The 21,289-nt window shown below is 38.6% G+C and overlaps 1 protein-coding gene across 7 annotated transcripts in view; it reads right to left on the reverse strand.

The window, feature by feature from the left end:
- The window catches only part of LOC128021546 (inositol hexakisphosphate and diphosphoinositol-pentakisphosphate kinase 2), a 34,774-nt gene extending 15,067 nt beyond the window's left edge, over nucleotides 1–19,707 (reverse strand). For 4 of the 7 annotated variants that reach the window (XM_052608829.1, XM_052608827.1, XM_052608831.1 and 1 more), the window contains exons 1-21: nucleotides 19,365–19,697; nucleotides 17,939–17,995; nucleotides 16,761–17,030; nucleotides 16,064–16,259; nucleotides 15,614–15,704; nucleotides 9,681–9,766; nucleotides 7,381–7,535; nucleotides 6,700–6,801; nucleotides 5,392–5,553; nucleotides 5,159–5,280; nucleotides 4,886–4,987; nucleotides 3,787–3,873; nucleotides 3,612–3,687; nucleotides 3,390–3,499; nucleotides 2,626–2,711; nucleotides 2,377–2,502; nucleotides 2,169–2,290; nucleotides 1,025–1,207; nucleotides 671–812; nucleotides 363–586; nucleotides 101–228 (exon numbers count right to left, since the gene is read on the reverse strand). In XM_052608829.1, the coding sequence (XP_052464789.1) occupies nucleotides 101–228; nucleotides 363–586; nucleotides 671–812; nucleotides 1,025–1,207; nucleotides 2,169–2,290; nucleotides 2,377–2,502; nucleotides 2,626–2,711; nucleotides 3,390–3,499; nucleotides 3,612–3,687; nucleotides 3,787–3,873; nucleotides 4,886–4,987; nucleotides 5,159–5,280; nucleotides 5,392–5,553; nucleotides 6,700–6,801; nucleotides 7,381–7,535; nucleotides 9,681–9,766; nucleotides 15,614–15,704; nucleotides 16,064–16,259; nucleotides 16,761–16,922 (2,462 nt within the window). In that variant the 5' untranslated portion in view covers nucleotides 16,923–17,030; nucleotides 17,939–17,995; nucleotides 19,365–19,697. Of the gene's footprint in view, nucleotides 1–100; nucleotides 229–362; nucleotides 587–670; nucleotides 813–1,024; nucleotides 1,208–2,168; nucleotides 2,291–2,376; nucleotides 2,503–2,625; nucleotides 2,712–3,389; nucleotides 3,500–3,611; nucleotides 3,688–3,786; nucleotides 3,874–4,885; nucleotides 4,988–5,158; nucleotides 5,281–5,391; nucleotides 5,554–6,699; nucleotides 6,802–7,380; nucleotides 7,536–9,680; nucleotides 9,767–15,613; nucleotides 15,705–16,063; nucleotides 16,260–16,760; nucleotides 17,031–17,938; nucleotides 17,996–19,364 lie in introns of all 7 variants that reach the window. The other 3 variants (XM_052608828.1, XM_052608825.1, XM_052608830.1) reach the window with 3 other exon arrangements.
- Nucleotides 19,708–21,289: the final 1,582 nt, after the last annotated feature.

Consider the following 21,289-nt stretch of genomic DNA (forward strand, 5'->3'; position numbering starts at 1 on the left):
GGTTAAATCTGACCTGCAGTTTCTTTTTAAAGATTTCAATGTAAACTGCCAAGACAGCTAACATCGACTACCATGAAGAGTGAGAAAGATGATGTCTTACAACGGATGCAGTTTGTTAACAGTGTCATCGTCTTGTGTCCTCTGTAGGTCCGAGCGGATCTTGCGAACAAGAGGTGTGCAGTAACCTTTAGCTATGTCCAGTTTCTCAGCTTGAGAAATACCGTATTCCTGACAGCAGCAAATAAGGACAATATTTTATGAACACAATAATCAAATAGTGACACATTCATTTATACAAGCTCTAATAATGGATTTAATTGATCTTTTACTAAAAGCAATAAAAAATTTAATAAAAAGGTCACCTGTGGGATGACGATGTCTGCCAGGGCTTTGGACAGCCGGTAAATTTCCATGGTGTTGTCCAGCTTTAACAAGCTGTTGTGTTGCACGTCATATTTAATGCAGTCGTAGATATCAGGGATCTTGCTGATGTTGTATCGTCCGTTCTTCATCTTGAAATCCTTCTCAAGTTTAGACCAGCGACGCAGCATCAGCTCGAGAGTCTCACTGTGGTACAACTGGATGTCTGTTAAAAAAGAGAAAAGAGAAGTACATACTAAATGTATTTGTGCAATGCTTTAATAATGTGCATGCACAACATCATGTCTACCTGCTGATTTGGGGTCTTCCATCCTCTGGCGGATCTGCAGCGTCAGGTTCTGGATGAGGGAGTACACCTTATCACACGTCTTCACAGGGTTTTTAATCATCTGCATGGACTTCACCAGAGAAGTGCTGGAGGTGGGCGCCAGCTAGTCCAAAAAAACCACACAAAAAAAACAGATCATCAGTCACAACGACAAAAAAACAAACCTATAAAACAGGTGAACTTTTCTGAAATAGCTCAGTTTTTAATCCAATGGTCTAATGAAAAGCTCCCCAAAAGCAGAGATGAATAACATCGTGACCAATTCTTTTAACAAGGTTCAACAAAAAGCACCTTCCTTCTTAAATCTGACCGTACCTTCTCGTAGTCTTCTGGGGTGAAGTCTCTGTCCTTCTGCAGAATGTCATGAAGGCGAGCTTTGACTTTCTGTTGGCAGCTGCTCAAGGAGTCGCTGTCACTGTCCAGCAGCCCATTCATATTGGCACTTTTTACCATCTGCACCAGGATGGGCGTCAGCTCGCCCTCTAACGCCAGCAGGCCCTGAGACACCAGACATACTCTTACTGAGAAATCAGATTATGAACATGTTTTAAAGGTACAATTTGTAATATATTTGCAGTAAAATATCCCAAAACCACTAGACTAGTGTTACATATTTTGTCCAGCTGATTACTAACAATATCTCTAATGTTTTCAACTACCTGTAAATCATTCTAAACAGTGACACGGGGCAGAGCAATCCTCTTTATTACCACCTTATTTACCAGCTTTATTACCACTGACGTAGAAACCACATGATAACAGTGTTGTGGACAAATGCGGAAGAAGCTTCGCGACAAACTTCAACTAGAAAGAGATGCCGATCTCGCTTGTTTTACTCGACAGGTGAGTTGTTTTGATTCGTATCTTTACAGAAAACGTATGCTATTATAACGATCAACAAGATTAGTATTATGGGGTATTCACGCCAAACGCAGGGCATCGCGTCTTTAGACACGCGAGGAGGTGTGATCACGTCTTTGCATTGACTTTGTATGTAATCTACTTGCGCAAATCGTTGAACTCGCGTTAAATCCATGATTTATCTCTCCGTCTGATTGATGGCTGTCAGCCATTGGGTAGAAGACAACAAATCCCATCATTCAACGCTCCTTCTTAGCGTCATCAAACCATGCGATTGTTATTGTTTTGGTAGTGCGCCCTCTAGTGGCAGGTCCTACAACCTGTACCTTTAAATAGGGCTGTCAAAATAAACCTTAAAGCATGCGACTCAACACTAAGCTGACTTGTTTTTCAGAGCTGCTTAACATTTGAATTAGTCACATATTTGATGAATTGTTCATCACTTATTCTGTTTATTACTGAGAAGCTGCTTTGAAGCAATGCGTACTGTATGAAGCGCTCTAAAACATGACTCTATACACTGACAACCACAGTTAAATAAGGTACTTTGATAACACTTATTCTTTTCTATTTCGGAAAATAAAGGTGGTGGTGATACTTTAGCAAATGCTGCAGCGGTCATCTGAACGCGTCCTTCATCAGAGGCGTATATCTTCAGGTCATGCCTGTACGTGCTGTGCAGACGGAGAAGACCACAGCCGGGAAAGCCAGCGTAATCGCCTGAAGCATAGGAGAAAAACAATACATACAACAATACACAGAGCAGACATGCTACGACAATCACGAGCACAGTGAGAGTGAAGTACCTTGTCCTCCAGGGTACATACACCTGAAGGCCCGGCCAAGCTCTTCAGCCTGAACCCTGCCAGCGGGAGTCAGCTCTCCACCCCACTTCAAAACCAGCAGGAGTGACGGGTCGTCCCTCCGCACATCTGGACAAAAACACACACATCCATATCAAATACATCAGCCTTGTGTGCAACATTCATGCACACACTTCATTAACTCATCTGATGTTTCACCTACAAAACAGAAACATGGAAGACCATCCTCACCTTCCTCTTCACTGGACGTTTTAGGGCAGCCATGTGGCAGATATGTTAACTGAACCTTGCGATTAATGCCAGAGAAATGACCATACCTGAACAAACAAAATGAGATATTAGAAATGAGACTGAAACACAGCTGTATAATTGAATGTAATGGGGCCAAGCATGACAGATCAAAAGTGGGATTAAAATAAACTGGATATAGCATCTGCAGGGATTATATTAGCAAGTGTGGTTGAAATACCACAAAAGCTAGCACTGTCATCAAATCAATACTGCTATTGATACTGCTTTGTCAAGGCAATGTGCCAATGACACAAAATAACTGTAAATATGTCACAATACATCAGCAATATAAAACCTTAGTTCTGTTTAAGAATCCTTGCTATTTAATTAATGATGCATTACACACACACACACACAAAAAACAAGTTTAACTTTTCACTAGTATGGTATGAAGATGATTTAAAGTTGATACTACATTTGGTGAGCATCTGATGAAGCTTTTTCAATAAAATGCTAAGTGTTAGAGAGAGAGTACTGCTGTCTAAAAGGCCATGTAACCCTAAAGGCCATGCTGAAATGACATTTAACGAGATTCACCCCAAAATATAAATTCTGTCATCATATAGCAACCCTTTTGTCATTTCAAACCAGAATGCCTTTCATTAGCTCGTGGAAGGGACTACAAACCAGAAGCAAGGGCAGTAAAAGAAGAAATCTGGAAACTAACATGCTTCGACATGCCTGGCCCCTGTTAATAAACTTACATTTCCAGAACGGTTTTCAGCTGTTCAAGCTTTGCTTTGCTCTCCTCGATTTCTGAATCGTTATTTTGGCCGAGTTCTAGCAACAGCTGCCTGGCAATGTCCAGCACTTCCTGTCCGATCAAAACAAACACAACAAACAGCTGAGCAAACCAGACAATGAACGCTTTAGATATGTGTGATGAATAACATCTGTTATTCGTTACAAAAACTACATTTATTTACTTGGAGCTGCTTTGGTTTTTTTAATTTCAGTTTTCCACTTTTGTAACCTTCACATTTTTCAAAAAGGTCAAAGAACCTGAAAGACATAAAAAGAGAAATGAAATAGCAACAGTGCACTTCAGCTGACCAGAGCGTGTATTAAATGTGTTTTGGGAACGAGCTGAAATGTGCGTACCGCTGATGTCGAACTTCCATTTTCATCTTCTGTTTAGGAGTTCTGTCACCGTGTCGAATCACAGCAATCACACACCTCAACTCCATCCTGAAAGTCATAAGACAGCACTTGAAAAGAGCTGAATCAATACATCAGTATTAATATATAACATTAAATGTGTTCAAAAGGACTTCACAATTTCCTAGAAATGAAAATTCCCACTGCATCACTCCAATATCACTGACTTTCTTCTGCTCAATACGAAAAGTGATCATTTGTTGAAACAGTCGGGTGAAATCAATCAATGGCAGCACATTGTGACTTGACAATGTACCAAAAATAAGATTAATTTACTCATCCTTATGTCATTCCAAAAGCATAAGTCCTTTGTTCCTCTTCAAAACCCAGTTGAAGTCAACTTCAATGAAACATGAGGGATTTCTGCCCCTCTGTAGAAAATCCATGACCCCAGCTTTTGATGATTCAAAAAGTTCATAAAACATTGTTAACATCAAGTGTTTTAATTCAAGTCTCCTGAAATGACACATTTGCCTGATTCAAGCAATTAAGGCTGTTATTCACATATAAACCCTGATCAACGCACACTGGAGCACATCAAATATTGCAAATGCAAGCTCAGATGTGACACGCAAGAACCAAAGAGACCTCAAGCAAGTACGACTGAGCTTCCTGTAGCGTATTAGATGTGCTGCATGTGTCAATCAAGGTTTCTATGTGAACAAAAGCTGACATGCAAGCATTGAAGCGGATATATCGACTGATTAGATTTACTATCTTTTAGAATCGGCAAAGTTTCGGTGGAATCGACAGAAATCTCTCAGGATTCATTATTAAGATCTTCATTTGTGTTTAAAAGATGAACATATCTCTTATGGGTTTGGAACGACATGAGGGTGAGTGACTGATGACAGAATTTTCCTTTTTGTGGGAACTCTTCCTTAAATAAAGTACATAAGAGTATCAGCAAGAGTAAGGGTTTTCCTTTAATATTTTCCTAGAAACTAAAAAGATAGCTAACTAGCTGAGAAACTAATAGCATTGTTGAAATACTATCACGAAAAGTTTAAAATGAGGCTTGTCTTTGCTCGTTTGGACGCACATGGTCCCAGAGGTTGTGGGAACTATGGGAATGTCCTCCGCTTCTAAAGGAATAGACCACGGGATCTGAAACTGTGGAGCCAGCTCTCTCATGATGGTATTCCTGTGGGGAGAACCAAAACAAAATAACACATTCATATGCATAAATAAATGTGTGTTCTACATTAAATGCATGAAGTGTTTCTAATAAGAAATGACCACAGTGTAATCATCTTATTATAATTAAAAATGCAACAAATCAAATACACTGGATATTAAGGATTTGTATACTAACCCCAGGATCTTTGCACAGTCATCGTAGTATTTCATGGAGTTCTTGACGAAGCTGAAGCCGTTGACGTCACAGACGTATGACTGGCCATTAGCACGGAGCAGATCGAACCCACACACAGTTTGCTATAAATGAGAAATCGCTAATGCTTCATGACCAACTTTCAGAATAAGGCTCAAACTATTCAAACGAGTAGTTTTGCATTTTGCAAGACTGTTTTCAACATCTTGGTTTACCTTGAAAGCCGAGCAGACTTTCCATGCGATGAGTTTCTCTCTGGCATTGAGGATGACTGGGTAACGGACCTCTTTCCCCTCACTGTCTCGTTCCACCTTCCCATCCAGAGCAGGAGATTTACGCGCCTCTGCGTGGGCATAGTCAGGACCTACAGTATACACCTGAGAAAAGCACATCAAATAATGATTTGTTAATAATGAGTCTGTAAACAACTATAAAAAGTGGAAGTCCTATCTGAATGACGGATCTTTATGAAACACTGTAAACCCAAGTCATTATAGAATATTAGAGCAAATCGGATTAGACTATAAAACTATAAAGCTCTTAAACTATGATTTAAATGAGATATTTAAGGGTTTATGTTCTTGCCATGTGTTTTTTGTACTTTCATTTTCTGATTATACGTCAAAGGATCCGTTCACACTGCAGGCATTAGTGCTCAGTTCAGATTTATTCTGAAGATCAGATTTTTGTGGTATGACTGTTCACATTATGCTTTTTAAATCTGGCCAATATCAGATTCCAGTGTGAACTGATCACGGTCCTGAACGTGCAAAATAACAATAACGACCGTATGAAGCACGCCATGACTTAAGGAGGCCACTTTAGTAAACATTTATGCATTAGTTTATAATCTGAAGTGCTGTGTATTCTAAGCAGGCGATTAAGGAGGACAAAGATAAGGAGAATTTTAAATATTCATGGTATCTTCAGTTTAGCTTGTAAAGAGCTGTCACTGTAATACTGTAAACAGCACCACACTGTCTCTTCACTGACTACATCTACAACTTTCTGTCATATTCACTGAGTGATCAAAAAACAGCATGTCAAATCACTGGAGTGACTCCTGTCAGTGCAGAATTCATCATGTCAATCATAGAGCGATGTAAAGTGATACTGCAACACATCTGACCTTAATCAGAATCAGCACCACATATGAAAGTGGCCCAAATCAGAATCGAAAAGGTCAGATTCTGTGTGGTTTGTGCTGTTCACACTGTCAAAAGAGTCACACAAGTACAAAAAAGAGAGATTTTCCTGCATAATGTAGCATAAATTGTGTAGCCAAGTTGCCAACTTGGAAAATAAAATTAAACACTGAACAGCCTGACACAACTCAAGAGTTTTCACAGACAACATATCTCACACTGTGTGAAGAACAGAATAAAGAGAAAAAAAACTTTCCTCTTAAGAAATTCTAAATATTATTTTCACTTTGATTAATCTAAATACTAGCACTGATATGAAAAAGCATGACCACGGTGTGTGAGGATCTTTGCTCTGCTGAAGATAAACGACTGCGATACCTTCACATCCGTTCCATCTGTCGGCATGAACTCCTCATAGATGTAGGATCCAGTCTTTCTGACGTTACTCTCCGGAGAATACACGCTACTTCTGCTGCCAATCTGAAACAAACAAGAAGGGATCAGAAACCGAGTCTGATAAACCGAAACACTACAATAGTGTTCCAAATTTTGTGATAACATAAACCTTTCTGTAGGATTTCATCTCATTATGGTTCTATCGTCTTGTTTTTGAATATTTATTTATTTGCACCTCACTACTAAATTATTAAACACAAACCATGTCAGTGTTACACAAGCTATTAAGCAGCTCAGCTCCCTAAAAAGACCTGCATGTTATGTTATCGAGTCTCTGTATAATGGAAACCTATATCGTATTATTTTTAATAAATAAAGGCTGCAACTACTGAACAGTTACACAGAAAACCATGCAGTGTTGTTTTCAAAACAAACATACTAAAATAGTGTATGTATCCAAGTCTTTAGGCTTTAAACCTTCAATTTGTGTCCTATTTCTATAAAAAATTAGACCTGATTAATCAACAAATGAATTGTTGAATTGAACAAATTAATGTGATTAAAATCTTTAAATATATTTATGAAGTATTTTTAAATCAATTGATGTAATGTGGTGTGTATTGTGGAGCTGAAGGGATGGATTGTGACTCATGATGGTCACACCTTGCGGAAGAGCCGCTGACTGCCTCCTCCGGCAGATGTGGGGTAGTAGATGTAGACATTGTGGTCCTCAGCACTCACTGGCTTCTCCACGAAAGGCTTCTGGAAGATCTCCCCATTCACCTCCACGTGGTCCTCTCCCTCCACCAGATTACATTCTACAAAAACATCACAACCTCATGAAACCCCATGAAATCGTTCGTATTAGAAACAGGATATTTGGGTAAAACATATTTTGAGAGACCAAATAAACATGGTCAGGTTCAAAGAGAAGCTCAAGCAAATACTGCTTTATAAAAAGACAAAGTAAACAAACAGGCAGCAAGAAAATGAAATCGCCTTGATTTGACTGAATTCAATTGAAAAGTGCATACATAAATTCTCTCAACAAATCCTCTTTTGCAGGTAACCTGCAAACTTTTTACTCATTATTTATTCATATTCATGAACACACATGTATAAGTAGTGAATGCAACTCCAAATAATTATCAGAGAAACAAAACCAAATAAAACTGAAAATTAGTTTTTTTTTTTACTTAACATTTTTTTATAATTGATATTATTGTACAAGTGCATCTCAATATATTAGAATGTTGTGGAAAAGTTAATTTCAGTAATTCAACTCAAATTGTAAACATGTGTATTAAATAAATTCAATGCACACTGACTGAAGTAGTTTAAGTCTTTAGTTATTTTAATTGTGATTATTTTGGCTCACATTTAACAAAAACCCACCAATTCACAAATTAGAATATGATGATATGCCAATCAGATAATCAACTCAAAACACCTACAAAGGTTTCATGTAGGGGTGCTCCGATCGTGATCGGCCGATCGTTATGCGCATCTCGTCAGTAAAGCCGGTTATTTAATCAGCGGTTAATTCCATCAGGTGCGTGATTTCACATAGAGCACCTGTTACTACACAGAGCCGTTGTTAATAGAGAAGATGCGCGTTTATTGGCGCATCTTCTCAGTTAACAACGGCTCTGTGTAGTAACAGCTGCTCTGTGTGAAATCATGCACCTGATGGAATTAACCGCTGATTAGAGAACCGGCTTTACTGAAGAGATGCGCATTAACGATCGGCCGATCGTGATCGGAGCACCCCTAGTTTCATGTGCCTTCAAAATGGTCTCTCAGTTTGGTTCACAAGGCTACACAATCATGGGGAAGACTGCTAATCTGACAGTTGTCCAGAAGACAATCATTGACACCCTTCACAAGGAGGGTAAGCCAAAACATTCATTGCCAAAGAAGCTGGCTGTTCACAGAGTGCTGTATCCAAGCATGTTAACAGAAAGTTGAGTGGAAGGAAAAAGTGTGGAAGATAAAGATGCACAATCAACCGAGAGAGAACCACAGTCTTATGAGGATTGTCAAGCAAAATTGATTAAAGTTTTTGAGTGAACTTCACAAGGAATGGAGTGAGGCTGGGGTCAAGGCTTTCAAGAGCAAACACACACAGACGTGTCAAGAGATTTACTGAACCACAGACAACATCAGAGGCGTCTTAACAGTCTGTGATGATTAGGGATGCAATGTCATCTGCTGGTGTAAGTCCATTGTGTTTTTTGAAAACCAAAGTCACTGCACCTGTTTACCAAGAAATTGGAGCACTTCATGCTTCCTTCTGCTGACCAGCGTTTTGAAGATGCTGATTTCATTTTCCAGCAGGATTTGGCACGTGCCCACACTGCCAAAAGCACCAAAAGATGGTTAAATGACCATGGTGTTGGTGTGCTTGACTGGCCACAAAACTCACCAGACCTGAACCCTGAGAGAATCTATGGAGTATTGTCAAGAGGAAGATGAGAAACAAGAGACCAAACAATGCAGATGAGCTGAAGACCACTGTCAAAGAAACCTGTGCTTCCAGACCACCTCAGCAGTGCCACAAACTGATCACCTCCATGCCACGCCGAACTGAGGCAGTGTTTAAAGCAAAAGGAGCCCCTACCAAGTACTGAGTACATGTAGAGTAAATCTGATGAAGTATTCTAATTTGTTGAGATTTGTTGTGAATTGATGGGTTTTTGTTAAATGTAAGCCAAAATCATCGCAATTAAAAGGGTTTCACAATCTGAGTTGAATTACTGAAATAAATGAACTTTTCCATGACATTAGATGCACCTGTAGGCTCGTGTCTCATTTGTAAGTATCAGCTCAATGGCACTTATGTCCTATAAACTACCTGAGAACAAGCCACTGAGATGCAGATGCTGTAAACACATTATCTGTCGCTGGTGCCACAGGCTTATTTTATGATGTCCAAACTAGGACAGTGTGAGGAGTTAACAAACCTTCTGGTCTGGCAGGATCTCTGTTCAGAACCGCAAAGCGGGGAAGCTGTATTCCCTCGGCCTTCAGTATCTGATACACCTCCCTCCTAAACACAAAAATATCACATAGGAATTTGGATTTTATGTGTGTAACAAACAAACATTCATATAACATACATTCATATTGTTTTTCATATAGCACCCATGCACAGTTTCCTTTAAAGTAATTTAAATGGTGCTTAAAACCAGTTTAAACCCTTTTTAACCAAAATGTCCCTCATCATTTACTCAGCCTTATGTCCTTAAGTTTAAAATAGTTTTAGTAATCTCCAAAACATAAATGAAGCAAAGAGTGTACATTATTTGATGTGCTCTTTTCAATAAAGTGAACATCATAAAACAAATTAATTTGTGTTTTAAAGAGGATTGCAAGTTGCATGAGTTTGGAACAAAATTAGGATGAGTAAATGTTAACTTAAATGACAATAATCACACAAGAGAACCACTGTTCAAAATATCTGAAGTGCTGCTGTTGGACACAAGGCTGCAGTGATGAGTATTATTTGTGTAGTATAACTTGTGTATTGAAGACAATAAGTTGATATCGAGAACATTTTAGACACAGTACTGCCAGTGCAGACAGAACTATTTTCACTGGAAGAACAAAAACAGTCTGGACTACATTTCAGGACTCTTGAAATGCCACTAGGCCAACCACATTCAATAAATCAGTGTGCACTGCATCAGCTTCTTTTGATTTCTCTTATCGTTCAGAACTAAAAAGAACCAGTTGTTTCACTTGTCAGTTGTGTGAGGAAGAATTACTGTGAGAGACAGTTAGTCATGGATGCATGAAGTTTCTAAACCAAATCAAATGAATACATTTATCTCTTTAAATGATCACTTCTGTTGCAGTGATGACCGCTCCATGGGCAAACGCTTGCATGCATGCTGCAGCTTGCTGTTGACCCCAGTTAAAATGCAAACATTCAAACAAGTTTTTCAGGACCTTTAAGATTTTCTCTCATTTACCATGTACTTCACAGGACTGGACAATTTGTCATCAACAAGCAAGAGGTCTGCTGTTTTGGTTATAAACACAGCTGTGATGTAGCCATAGGCACCAGGTCCACTTGCCATTGATATTTAGACTAACAGCACAATTTCAAATGTGATATTGCTTTTATTAACAGGCCAAATTAAGAAGTGGTTAATATTGTCTTGTAAGTTGATGTATTCTCTGTGAGTAGAGACCATGACAATCACCCATGCTAGAGGAATGACATACAGGTGCTGGTCATATAATAAGAATATCATCAAAAAGTTGATTTATTTCACTAATTCCATTCAAAAAGTGAAATTTGGATATTATATTCATTCATTACACACAGACTGATATATGTCAAATGTTTATTTCTTTTCATTTTGATGATTATACCTGACCACTAAGGAAAATCCCAAATTCAGTATCTCAGAAAATTAGAATATTGTGAAAAGGTTGAATATTGAAGACACCTGGTGCCACACTCTAATCAGCTAATTAACTCAAAACACCTGCAAAGCCTTTAATTGGTCTCTCAGTGTAGTTCTGTAGGCTAAACAATCATGGGGAAGACCAAAAATGTCCAAAAGACGACCATTGGCACCTTGCACAAGGAGGGCAAGACACAAAAGGTCATTGCAAAAGAGGCTGACTGTTCACAGAGCTCTATGTCCAAGCACATTAATAGAGAGGTGAAGGGAAGGAAAAGATGTGGAAGAAAAAAAGTGTACAAGCAATAGGAATAACCACACCCTGGAGAGGATTGTGAAACAAAACCCATTCAAAATGTGAGGGAGATTCACAGAGTCAGTCTTTTGTTCATTATCTGGCTCGGCTCGGCTCGGTGTTCATCTTCAGTTCTCTCCTCACAGCAGTTCAGTCAGTGTACTGTTTGAGTAAATGAATTACTCCGGGATATTGGTTTGTTTGAACTCAGAGGGAGTGTCAGCCACATTAAACAAGTTAACAGCTTAAGTCATTTGTGGATTAATGCGTATTGGAGACGCGAACCGTTTAAAATGATTCAGTTCGATTTGGTGAACTGGTTCAAAAAGATCCGGTTACATCGAGTGATTCGTTCGTGAACCGGATATCCAGCTTGAACTCTCTCTCACACAGACACGGAAGAGAAGACAATGCTGAATAAAGTCATAGTTTTTGTTATTTTTGGACCAAAATGTATTTTCGATGCTTCAAAAAAAATTCGAACGGACCCTCTGATGTCACATGGACTACTTTTATGTTTTTCTTACCTTTCTGGACATGGACAGTAGACCGTACACACAGCTTCAATGGAGGGACTGAGAGCTCTCGGTCTAAATCTAAAATATCTTAAACTGTGTTCTGAAGATAAACGGATATCTCACGAGTTTGGAACGACATGAGGGGGAGTCATTAATGACAGAACTTTCATTTTTCTGTGAACTAACCCTTTAAAGTTTTTTTTTTTTTAAATACATCATAACACAAGCATCACTTAAAAGGGGTCATATAATGCCCATTTTCCACAATTTGATATGATTATTTAGGGTCTTAATGAAAAGTCTGTAAAATAAAACATATTTTAAAAATAAATAAATATTTTTACCCAGTCAAAAACAGCTCTTTTCAAGACACACTAGTTTGTGTAATTCTCCTTTAATGCTAATAAGCTCTGCATACGTCATACGGTCAGTCGGCTTGATTTGAGAAAGGGGAAACATTTAACGAGATTACAGAAAAAACACTTGGTGGATTTTTATCATTATAGGGTGGTTGTGTACGCATACTGCCAACACACATTTCAGTTCAAACTACTTGTAAAAGTGCATGTAGCATTAAATGACCCCCTTTAAGTAAAACAATACATTTATTTTGTGATTTTTAATATTATTATAATAATTTTTTTTGTTTTGATTTTTCATTTTATTTAGCTCTTAAATTACAAAATTACTCCATTGACTTTCATATATGTGTGCATTTATATTTGGACCACACTGAGATTGTTGTAAAGGCTCACCACTTTATTTATGTGTATGTATGATCTCCATTGTGTTATATTTATAGATTTTTATTGGACAAATTTTTTTACAATTATAGTCTCAACCATTAACAAAAAGTCCCATAATCAAAAAAGTTACGATATATGTAATAGTTTCTTTGCTCAGTATAGACGGTTCATGTGAGATTATGTGCAGAACTGAAATCATTGAAACACGCTTAAGGGATCTGAAACGTACTTTGCTTACTCTCAGTTTGAATAACCGCTTTGTTCCCTTTCAATACTACACTCGTACTTTTGGTTCGTGCAGTGTAAAACATTGAATTATGCCCTCGCAGTACAGCTGACAGGCTTCGCCGCCGCTTCAGCAACACAGCCGTTTCAGTCCATTTCCCCTGCCTAAAAGATACTAAAAGAGCTTGCTAAACACACACGGGCTCTGTAACTGACTCCACCCCATCTACATCATCCGTACCGAATGACGCCAATGACGAGATGGATGCCGAGCTTCTCCGTATCCTCTCAAAAGCATTTGAAGAGCTGGGCTTAAAATGGTCTCCACCAGAGGAGCCCCCTCACACCCATCTGGATGAGTGGTTACTGCCGGGGCACCGCCAAGCCCCTCGTCAACATCCCTCTCTGTTCTTCCCGGAGGTCCACGACAAGTTCACCAGATCGTGGAGTGCTCCCTATGTGCCTCTGCTTCATCTGTCCTCACTTCCATTGACGCTGCTGAAGAGAAGGACTATGATAAGCTGCCTCCCCAGGATGAGTCAGTGGCGGCGCACCTCTGCCTGCTCACCCATCTAAACCATCTAAGACCCTTCAGCTCTCGCCTACACCTCAGCTGGACAGGTGGCTTTGCTGTTTACTCAATGGCGGTCCTTCAGGTCTTTCAGGCCAAAATCTTTGCTTCCTCTGATGAAACTGGCCTGGACCCTGCGATCGGGAGATTGATGGCCAGCCTCATGGTGCTCAAGCGCCATGTTTGGCTAAATTAACTGAGATCAAGGACTCGGATAAAGTCCCCATCCTCAATGCTCCAGTCTCTACCAAAGGGCTCTTCGGTCCAGCAGCCGAAAGATTCGCCGGGCACTTCACGGAGGCACAGAAAATCCTCCCAGGATATGCAACATTTCCGGACCGCCCCACATGCAGCCTCTCTTGGACCTCTTGACACCCCGTTAAATTCTAGGTGCAGAGGGAAATGTGTTTTGTGCAAAAAACAGGTCCATCTAGACACCTCTACGTCTTCAAGTGGTATTTTTTCTCCACTTGGTGTATAAACCGCAGCAAAGACCCTCATACTTCTGATTTGACAGCGGTGCTGTTATTGCTACAAGAGCTGCTGGGTAAGAGATGCTCCCTTACTCACGTTCAAAGTCTATGTGGCGACTAGAAGAGGTCTCTCATGCCCCTATTGCAGGCCAGTCAGTGGGCAGAAACAGCACAGTTATCCGTTTCTTACGGGGTGGCAGGAGTCTGATCCTCCCTCGACCCCCTACAGTCCCCTCATGGGATCTGCCCACTGGACCCAGTTCAGTTTGCAAACATTTGTTCGCTATTGCTAAAGACTGCGCTGCTTTAAGCAGTGGCATTAGTAAAGCCAGTATGGGAGCTGCAGGTACCCTCCATTCAGGCCTAACGACACAAAGCTCATCCTGAAACCAAGGCATGGTTATGTAAGTAAAGCGCTCTCCATTTCATTCAGAGCACAGCACATTACGCTCTCCTGAAGAGGACAGAAAGTCATCTCTGCTCTGTCCTGTCAGAGCTCTGCGAATATATGTTGAGTTTTCCGCTCCTTATAGGCGATCGGACCAGCTCTTCATTAGCTTCAGTAACCGCACCAAAGGGTTTTGGGCACAAAGCAAAGACACTCTAGATGGATAGTAGATGCCATCTCGCTAGCATACTCTTCTTTGAAGCTTCAATGCCCCACTGGTGTACAAACCCACTCGACTAGAGGCATTGCCTCGTCCTGGACATGGTCCAGTGGTGTGTCCATTGCAGATATTTGTGCGGTGGACCGCTGGGCCTCGTCGTCCACATTTGCAAGGTTTATAACCTGGAAGTGGTCCTTTCTGCTTGAAGAGACACATGCTGCATGAACAGATCTGGCAGAGAAGCCTTGGCCGTATCACGCTCAAACTCTCTAGCATCAGTTCACCAGTTAGCATTCCCATATCTCAGGGAACCAGTAACCGAGTATGTTTTTCATCTTAATAAACATAACCAAGACAGTCTTCACTTTTTAATCTGTAAAATGCAATAAATGATTCTCAGCTTGTTCTGTTTCTATGTACTCTACAAGTTAAAAACAATTATTTGTCATAAAAACAACACAGACAAAATTAATAATGAGGAAATTCTAGAAACATGGATGCAGCAGTTTACCCCATTTTGTAGAATAAGTTATATGCTGCCCCCCCCCCCACACACAGAAAAAATAAATATAAATAAATTTGTCCAATAATTACAATTTTAATCAGTAATCACAGTTACTAGGGCTGCTCCGATCACGATCGGCCGATCGCTAATGCGCATCTCATCAGTACGGAGAGAACAGAGAAGCTTCGCAAATAAACGCCGAAAATGAAGTGGATTTGCGCATCTTCTCTATTAACAACGGCTCTGTGTAGTAACAGCTGCTCTATGTGAAATCACACACCTGATGGAATTAACCGCTGATTAGAAAACCGGCTTTACTGACGAGATGCGCATAACAATCGGCCGATCGTGATCGGAGCACCCTAACAGTTACAATACCTGGGAGAACCTGTCTATCAAATATATTGAACAAAAGTTTTTCCAGTTCTAAAAGCAATAAAATATAGCTGCCAATATCTTTTGCATTAGAGCTGGAACAAATCAAATGTGGTCATTAAACAGTGCAGTTAACTTGCAATACAATGAAGACATGAAGCTCACCTGTCCTGAATAAAATACTGAAGATCCAGATCATTGATAACAAATGGATTCCTCAGCTTCTTATAAGCCACAGCTTTATCCAGTGGGAATCCTTCAAAAAACATGTAATATACAGAGAAGATATATTCACAAAAGCAGATTCTTATCGAGAGGGAATTAATACATCTTCACTCTTGTTCTCAATACAGTAACTGACTGTGCCTGCAATCGTTTTAATGCACACCTTTCAGCCAATCAGAGGTTTCAGACCATGGTATAAATTAACAATTCACATTCTACACAAACTTCACATCATTTATATTATTTTACAAATAAGGGTACAACTTAAAATCATTAACCACAATTTGATAAAAATGATTTCAAATTTAAACCATTGTTTCAGAATATACTGTACAGTAAAAACACTTGTTTTTAATGCATCACTCTAAACACAAGCGGGACGTCACAAACCTTTGGAATGGAAAGAGATGAGACAGTCACAGAGCGGCCAGTTTTCCACCGGCTCATTCAGAACCACTTCCTCTTCAAACGTGACCACTGTGATGTATTTGAACAGACACAGTCTCTCCAGGATCTCCTTCATAGGTTTGGACTTTGACTTCTTAGACATGGCACAGATGCCCACCACGATCTGTCTCTCAGGAGGCTGCAGAGAACAACACACATCTCCAATTAAAATCCTTTCACTGGTTTGAGTTACAAATAATGAGGATAAAGTGTTAATTTGCGTTTAAAAAAATGTAGTGCTCTCAAAGGATTAATTGCGATTAATCACCTCCAAAATAAAAGTTTTTGTTTGCATAATACATGTTTGTGTTATGTGTATATTTATTATGTATATATAAACACACACACATACAGAATATATTTGGAAAATATTTACATGCATTTACATATTCATATAATTTATATTAGAAATATATTTAATATATAAACATAAATTTTTATGAAATATATACATGTGTGTGTGTATTTATATATACATAAAACAGTAAATATACACAACACACACACATTTATTATGTAAACAAAAACTTTTATTTTGGATGCAGATTTTTCTCTCTCCTTGATCTGGAAAACTATATTTCACTAACTGTCCAGTGGGCCGAGAGTAATATGCATCACTTCGCATCCCTCGTTCACACACCGAATCATATTCTGCGTCGTCTCGGTCTTCATCCTCTTCTTCCAGGTTCTCGTACAGGCAGTCGTAGCCGAGCACTCTGCCCGGATCCAGCAGCTCGTCTCCCTCGCCGTCCTCCGCTCCCACAAAGAAGCGCGGGTGATCCAAGTCCTCGTGCACAGACATGCTCACCACAGACAGCTGTCAGTCACTCACAGAGGATCATGTGAAGCCCCCTCCAGCTCATCTTCACCGGCTCGCTCTTTAACAACCGCTGACTCAGGCACAGTGCTTCTGAAAGAGAAAGCTTTAGGTTCACCCAGGCTGCATTTACTTGATCAAACACACCGTAAACTTAGTAATGTTGTTAAATATTCTATTTTCACATTAATCTGATATTTTTGGCTATGTAATATTGTCAGTGACAAATTTAGTATCTACTATAATGCAAAAAAATGTTTTTATCTGGTTTAAGAGTGCAAATAAAATCAAGTTACATATGGTTTGGAAAAAGGACTAAATTAAATGAATCAAAAACATAATTGAACATCAAGTAAAACGTCATATATGTGAGTGTACACACCTTTTCCAAAAAATTACATATTTTTCATGGTAAAAAGCTTTTTCACAAACATTATCAATCAACTCATAAATATTAAATCTTTATGGAGTCAAACCAAGTGACATTATACAACCTAAACTACCCTTATCTTGTAATAAAAGTCAAATCACCTGACATTTTAAAAGGATAGCCCTGTTATGTTCCATAAAAGATGACAGTTCTCTATTTTGTCCCTTTACTGACGTACAAGGACGCACTGACCTTGGCACACTGCCACGTGTGTAAGTATCATTTTAGTGTCAGGTGTTTATTCTTTCTTCAAGTTGGTTGGAGCACAACTTTGTTGGTTGCACCACGTGAATGATTTGGTACACACCATTTTTATTAAAAAATGAAGTAGTGAAGTATTTTTGTTAATATTATTATTTTAATAAGGCTTTTTGTTTATTTTTTTTAATTGCCATAAGGACATTTGTATCACCTTTATATTTTTGAATGATCTCATCTCTAAACAAAAAATATTAATACACAAATTAAAAGCCATGTTTAGAAAAAATTCAAGTAATTGTATGAATTGCAGTTTTATTTTATATGTAAACAACCCATTAACTATTCTCTGGTGAATGTTTAATGGACTCACCACCCAGATGTGTCAGAGTAATCCCTGGATGACCACAAGTTCAGAGTTACTAGTGACCTGCAAAAAAAAAAGAAAAGAAAAAAACCTGCTTAAAAGATGTAGACCTGGGATAATATATATATATATATATATATATATATATATATATATATATATATATATATATATATATATATATATATATAAATTGTTTTAACTATTTACATGCTATGTGCTCATATTTTCAAAAGAGATGGCACTTCTCTAAAGACAAATACTAATGATTATGAACAGCATAACATGCACTCAATTAGATAAGGCAAATATTTGACCTTCTTTTCTGCAATCAAACTAAATGTAATGACAGAGATCCACTTAGAGACACTTTATCATGGGAAGGGTTCAAGGTTCCTAAATCTAAATTATTTTTTTATGAGGACAAGGGCAGTTTTTTTTTTTAATTCCCTTAATTTACAAGGCTGATTATCTCTGGTGTGGAGCAGATAGGAAGTTGCTATCATAGATACTCTGTGCCAATATCTTTCTGTAAAAAATAGTTTAATAGACAATTAGACAACCTGCGCAAAACCACGATCATATTTTGTGCATGCTTTGTGCAGTGAACAACAGCTAATATCTACAAGTTGCTCTGCTGTACCAACACAGTTAATAGCTTAAAACAATTAAGGAAATTAAAAAAGGTCAAACAAACAACAACTTTTGGACCACTTGAGATGGACTGGCCTTTATATAAACGAAACAAAAATACAAAACATTGATGATGAACAAAAAATGCATACATATGTATTAATTATTTAAATCACATCCATGTTGTCTCAACTATCCAAAGGAAATGCTGAGAACCCTGTCAGTTATCTGAGAACATGAACAGAGCTATGCCATAATCCTCAGACATCTGTCACTGACAAGTCAAGCCAAGTCACCTTAATTTATATAGTGCTTTTAATAATACAGATTGTGGCGAAGCAGTTTGCAGTATTAAATAGGACAATAGTGTGTCAAACACCTGTCTGAAAACACACTACATACCATAACAACACATCTCACACACACACACACAACACAAAAGGGAACTGATGCCTTATTCCCTTACACAATACTAAACAAATACCATAAGTATCAAATAACATCCCCAAAGTCAGAAAAACACCATAACTGGGTTTTAGTTAATTCATTGTAAAAGAACGAATATTACAGATATTATATTAGACCGTTTAGAAGATTTGATACACGTTACTTTGACTGGCAGCATATATACATGTAATAACCTGACCTACAGTAGAGATTAAGTCAAATGCATTAGTGTGGCAGTGAAAGTCATGTGCACTTTGATGGCTCACTTTTAGCAGCTAATGATATTTCCTGCAGAAACAAAACACGTGCATGATGTTAGAGATGATCAACAGCAAAGACGTTATATTCCTACCTGCTCTAAAAGAGATGGAAGTGAAGTCGAAAGCTGAAGGCTGCTATGTTAGCTGTTCACACACAGTAATGTTGAATGAGGAAAGCTAGCATTAGCGTACATGCTAAAAGCAACGGCAGCAAATATCATCATCACTCTTCAGCTAACGGGCACAAACACAGTTGAGCTCATTCTGAATCTGATCTCCTGCAGGCCTCAACGATTCTCCACAAAATATTTATTACATCCATCTGCATAACTGCTGAATGAGTGTATTCAAGTTTAGGCTTTAAAAATAAAAAATAAAAATCAAAAGTCAAAGCGGCGTGGCGTGGCGTCATTCATGACGTCACCGCGAGGGCGGAGCCACAACGAAGGTGGACGCTTATCCACCTCTTTACCTGATTGGTTTAAAAATCGAATCGGATTTGTGATGGGGTGGTTCCCTCCTGGAGGAATGACCTGGCAGAGTACAACATTTTCCTAGCTAAATTTTACATTCACAAATGTGAATTTTCTTAATGCAATCCTCTTTTTTTTAGATTTAAACATGAAATGAAGATGTACTTTGAATCTATTGAGTTATCTGAAAATTTAAAAGCTATGAGAACAGTGGCTGTGTTTAAGGACTTGGCACTTAATCTGGACTGAAAGACTGAAGGAACTTAGTCTGGACTGAGGGTCTCTGGAGTATGGTTGTAATGTAATGACAATGACTGTTGTTAATGTTTTTGTGTTTTGTGTTTGTGTGTGTGTGTGTGTGTGTGTGTGTGTTTTGCTGTTATCTTCTACAAGCATTTAATAATAATAAAAAAAGTGCAACATGTTACTGGATCAACATCCTTGTTGATCCTGAAACAATATTCCAATCAACCAATCAGAACTGAGATAACTTCTCAGGAAATATCTGTTTTAGGCTTGTAGGTGCTTCAACACAACATTGTTAATCACCTATTACTTTGTAAGGTCCAGGCACTCGGCCCAAGGAAGGTATCCGGTGCTGGATGAAGGTTTCCTGCGTGTTCAGTCTTTCAGCGTGTAGAGTTATTCAGTTTAGGTTAAACACAAATCTGACTCCATTTTATCATTTAATCTGACTCCATTGTATTATTATTTAATCTGACTCCATTGAATTATTATTTAATCTATTCATCCATTTGAGTATGACCTCGAATTTAGGTTGAAATGCAAATTGGTTGCATGCCTGTTTAATCAATATTCTTCTGACATTTGATTATTCTAGTTAACTCTTTATTTTTATATTACCTTAATCATTCGGATGCTCATGTTGCTAACAAGGATACAACGTAATCTACTGTAAAATAATTACAGAGTAAAACAGAATAAAATCAAGTGTAACAATCTATAATCAGTCAGGTAAATATGTATTTTGCTAATTACATATCCAATTGAAAACACATCAAATCATATCAATACAAAACATTAAATTCTCAAAGATAAATCTAAAAGTAAAATTTGCATACCTGGCCTTAGAAAATACATAGTATGAAGTGAAGAGACACACAACACACTACGGGCTTTCTGGCTAAAGAAATCGCCCTGATCCTCTTGCTGCAATCGTTTAAAGATCTCAGACCAAGACAAACATCCCCCAAGATGGAGAGAGGAACTGACCATTGGAATTTGCATTAACTCAGGTTCCAAGCCTGGGTGGTTTTACAACTCAATGGGAACAGGGGGTACCAGTTGCACCGAGACATTTCAAATGAAACTAGACATGAGTGTTAGTTCACTTGCATTGTCGTTTTCATGTAATCATTTTGAGCAGACTGAGTAGAAGGAAGAATGGGTGAAGGGATTTAAAATGAAACAAATGGCCGGAAGGGGAGGAGGTCTCCTGCACCTCCAATCTGTGGGGTGTCTCAAAGATGCTTGTATGTTTGTATTGTCTGTTTCTCAGGAGATCAAAGTATCTCAGGTTCTTT

Source organism: Carassius gibelio, chromosome A10 (genome assembly GCF_023724105.1).
Source record: "Carassius gibelio isolate Cgi1373 ecotype wild population from Czech Republic chromosome A10, carGib1.2-hapl.c, whole genome shotgun sequence".
Taxonomy (NCBI): Eukaryota; Metazoa; Chordata; class Actinopteri; order Cypriniformes; family Cyprinidae; genus Carassius; species Carassius gibelio.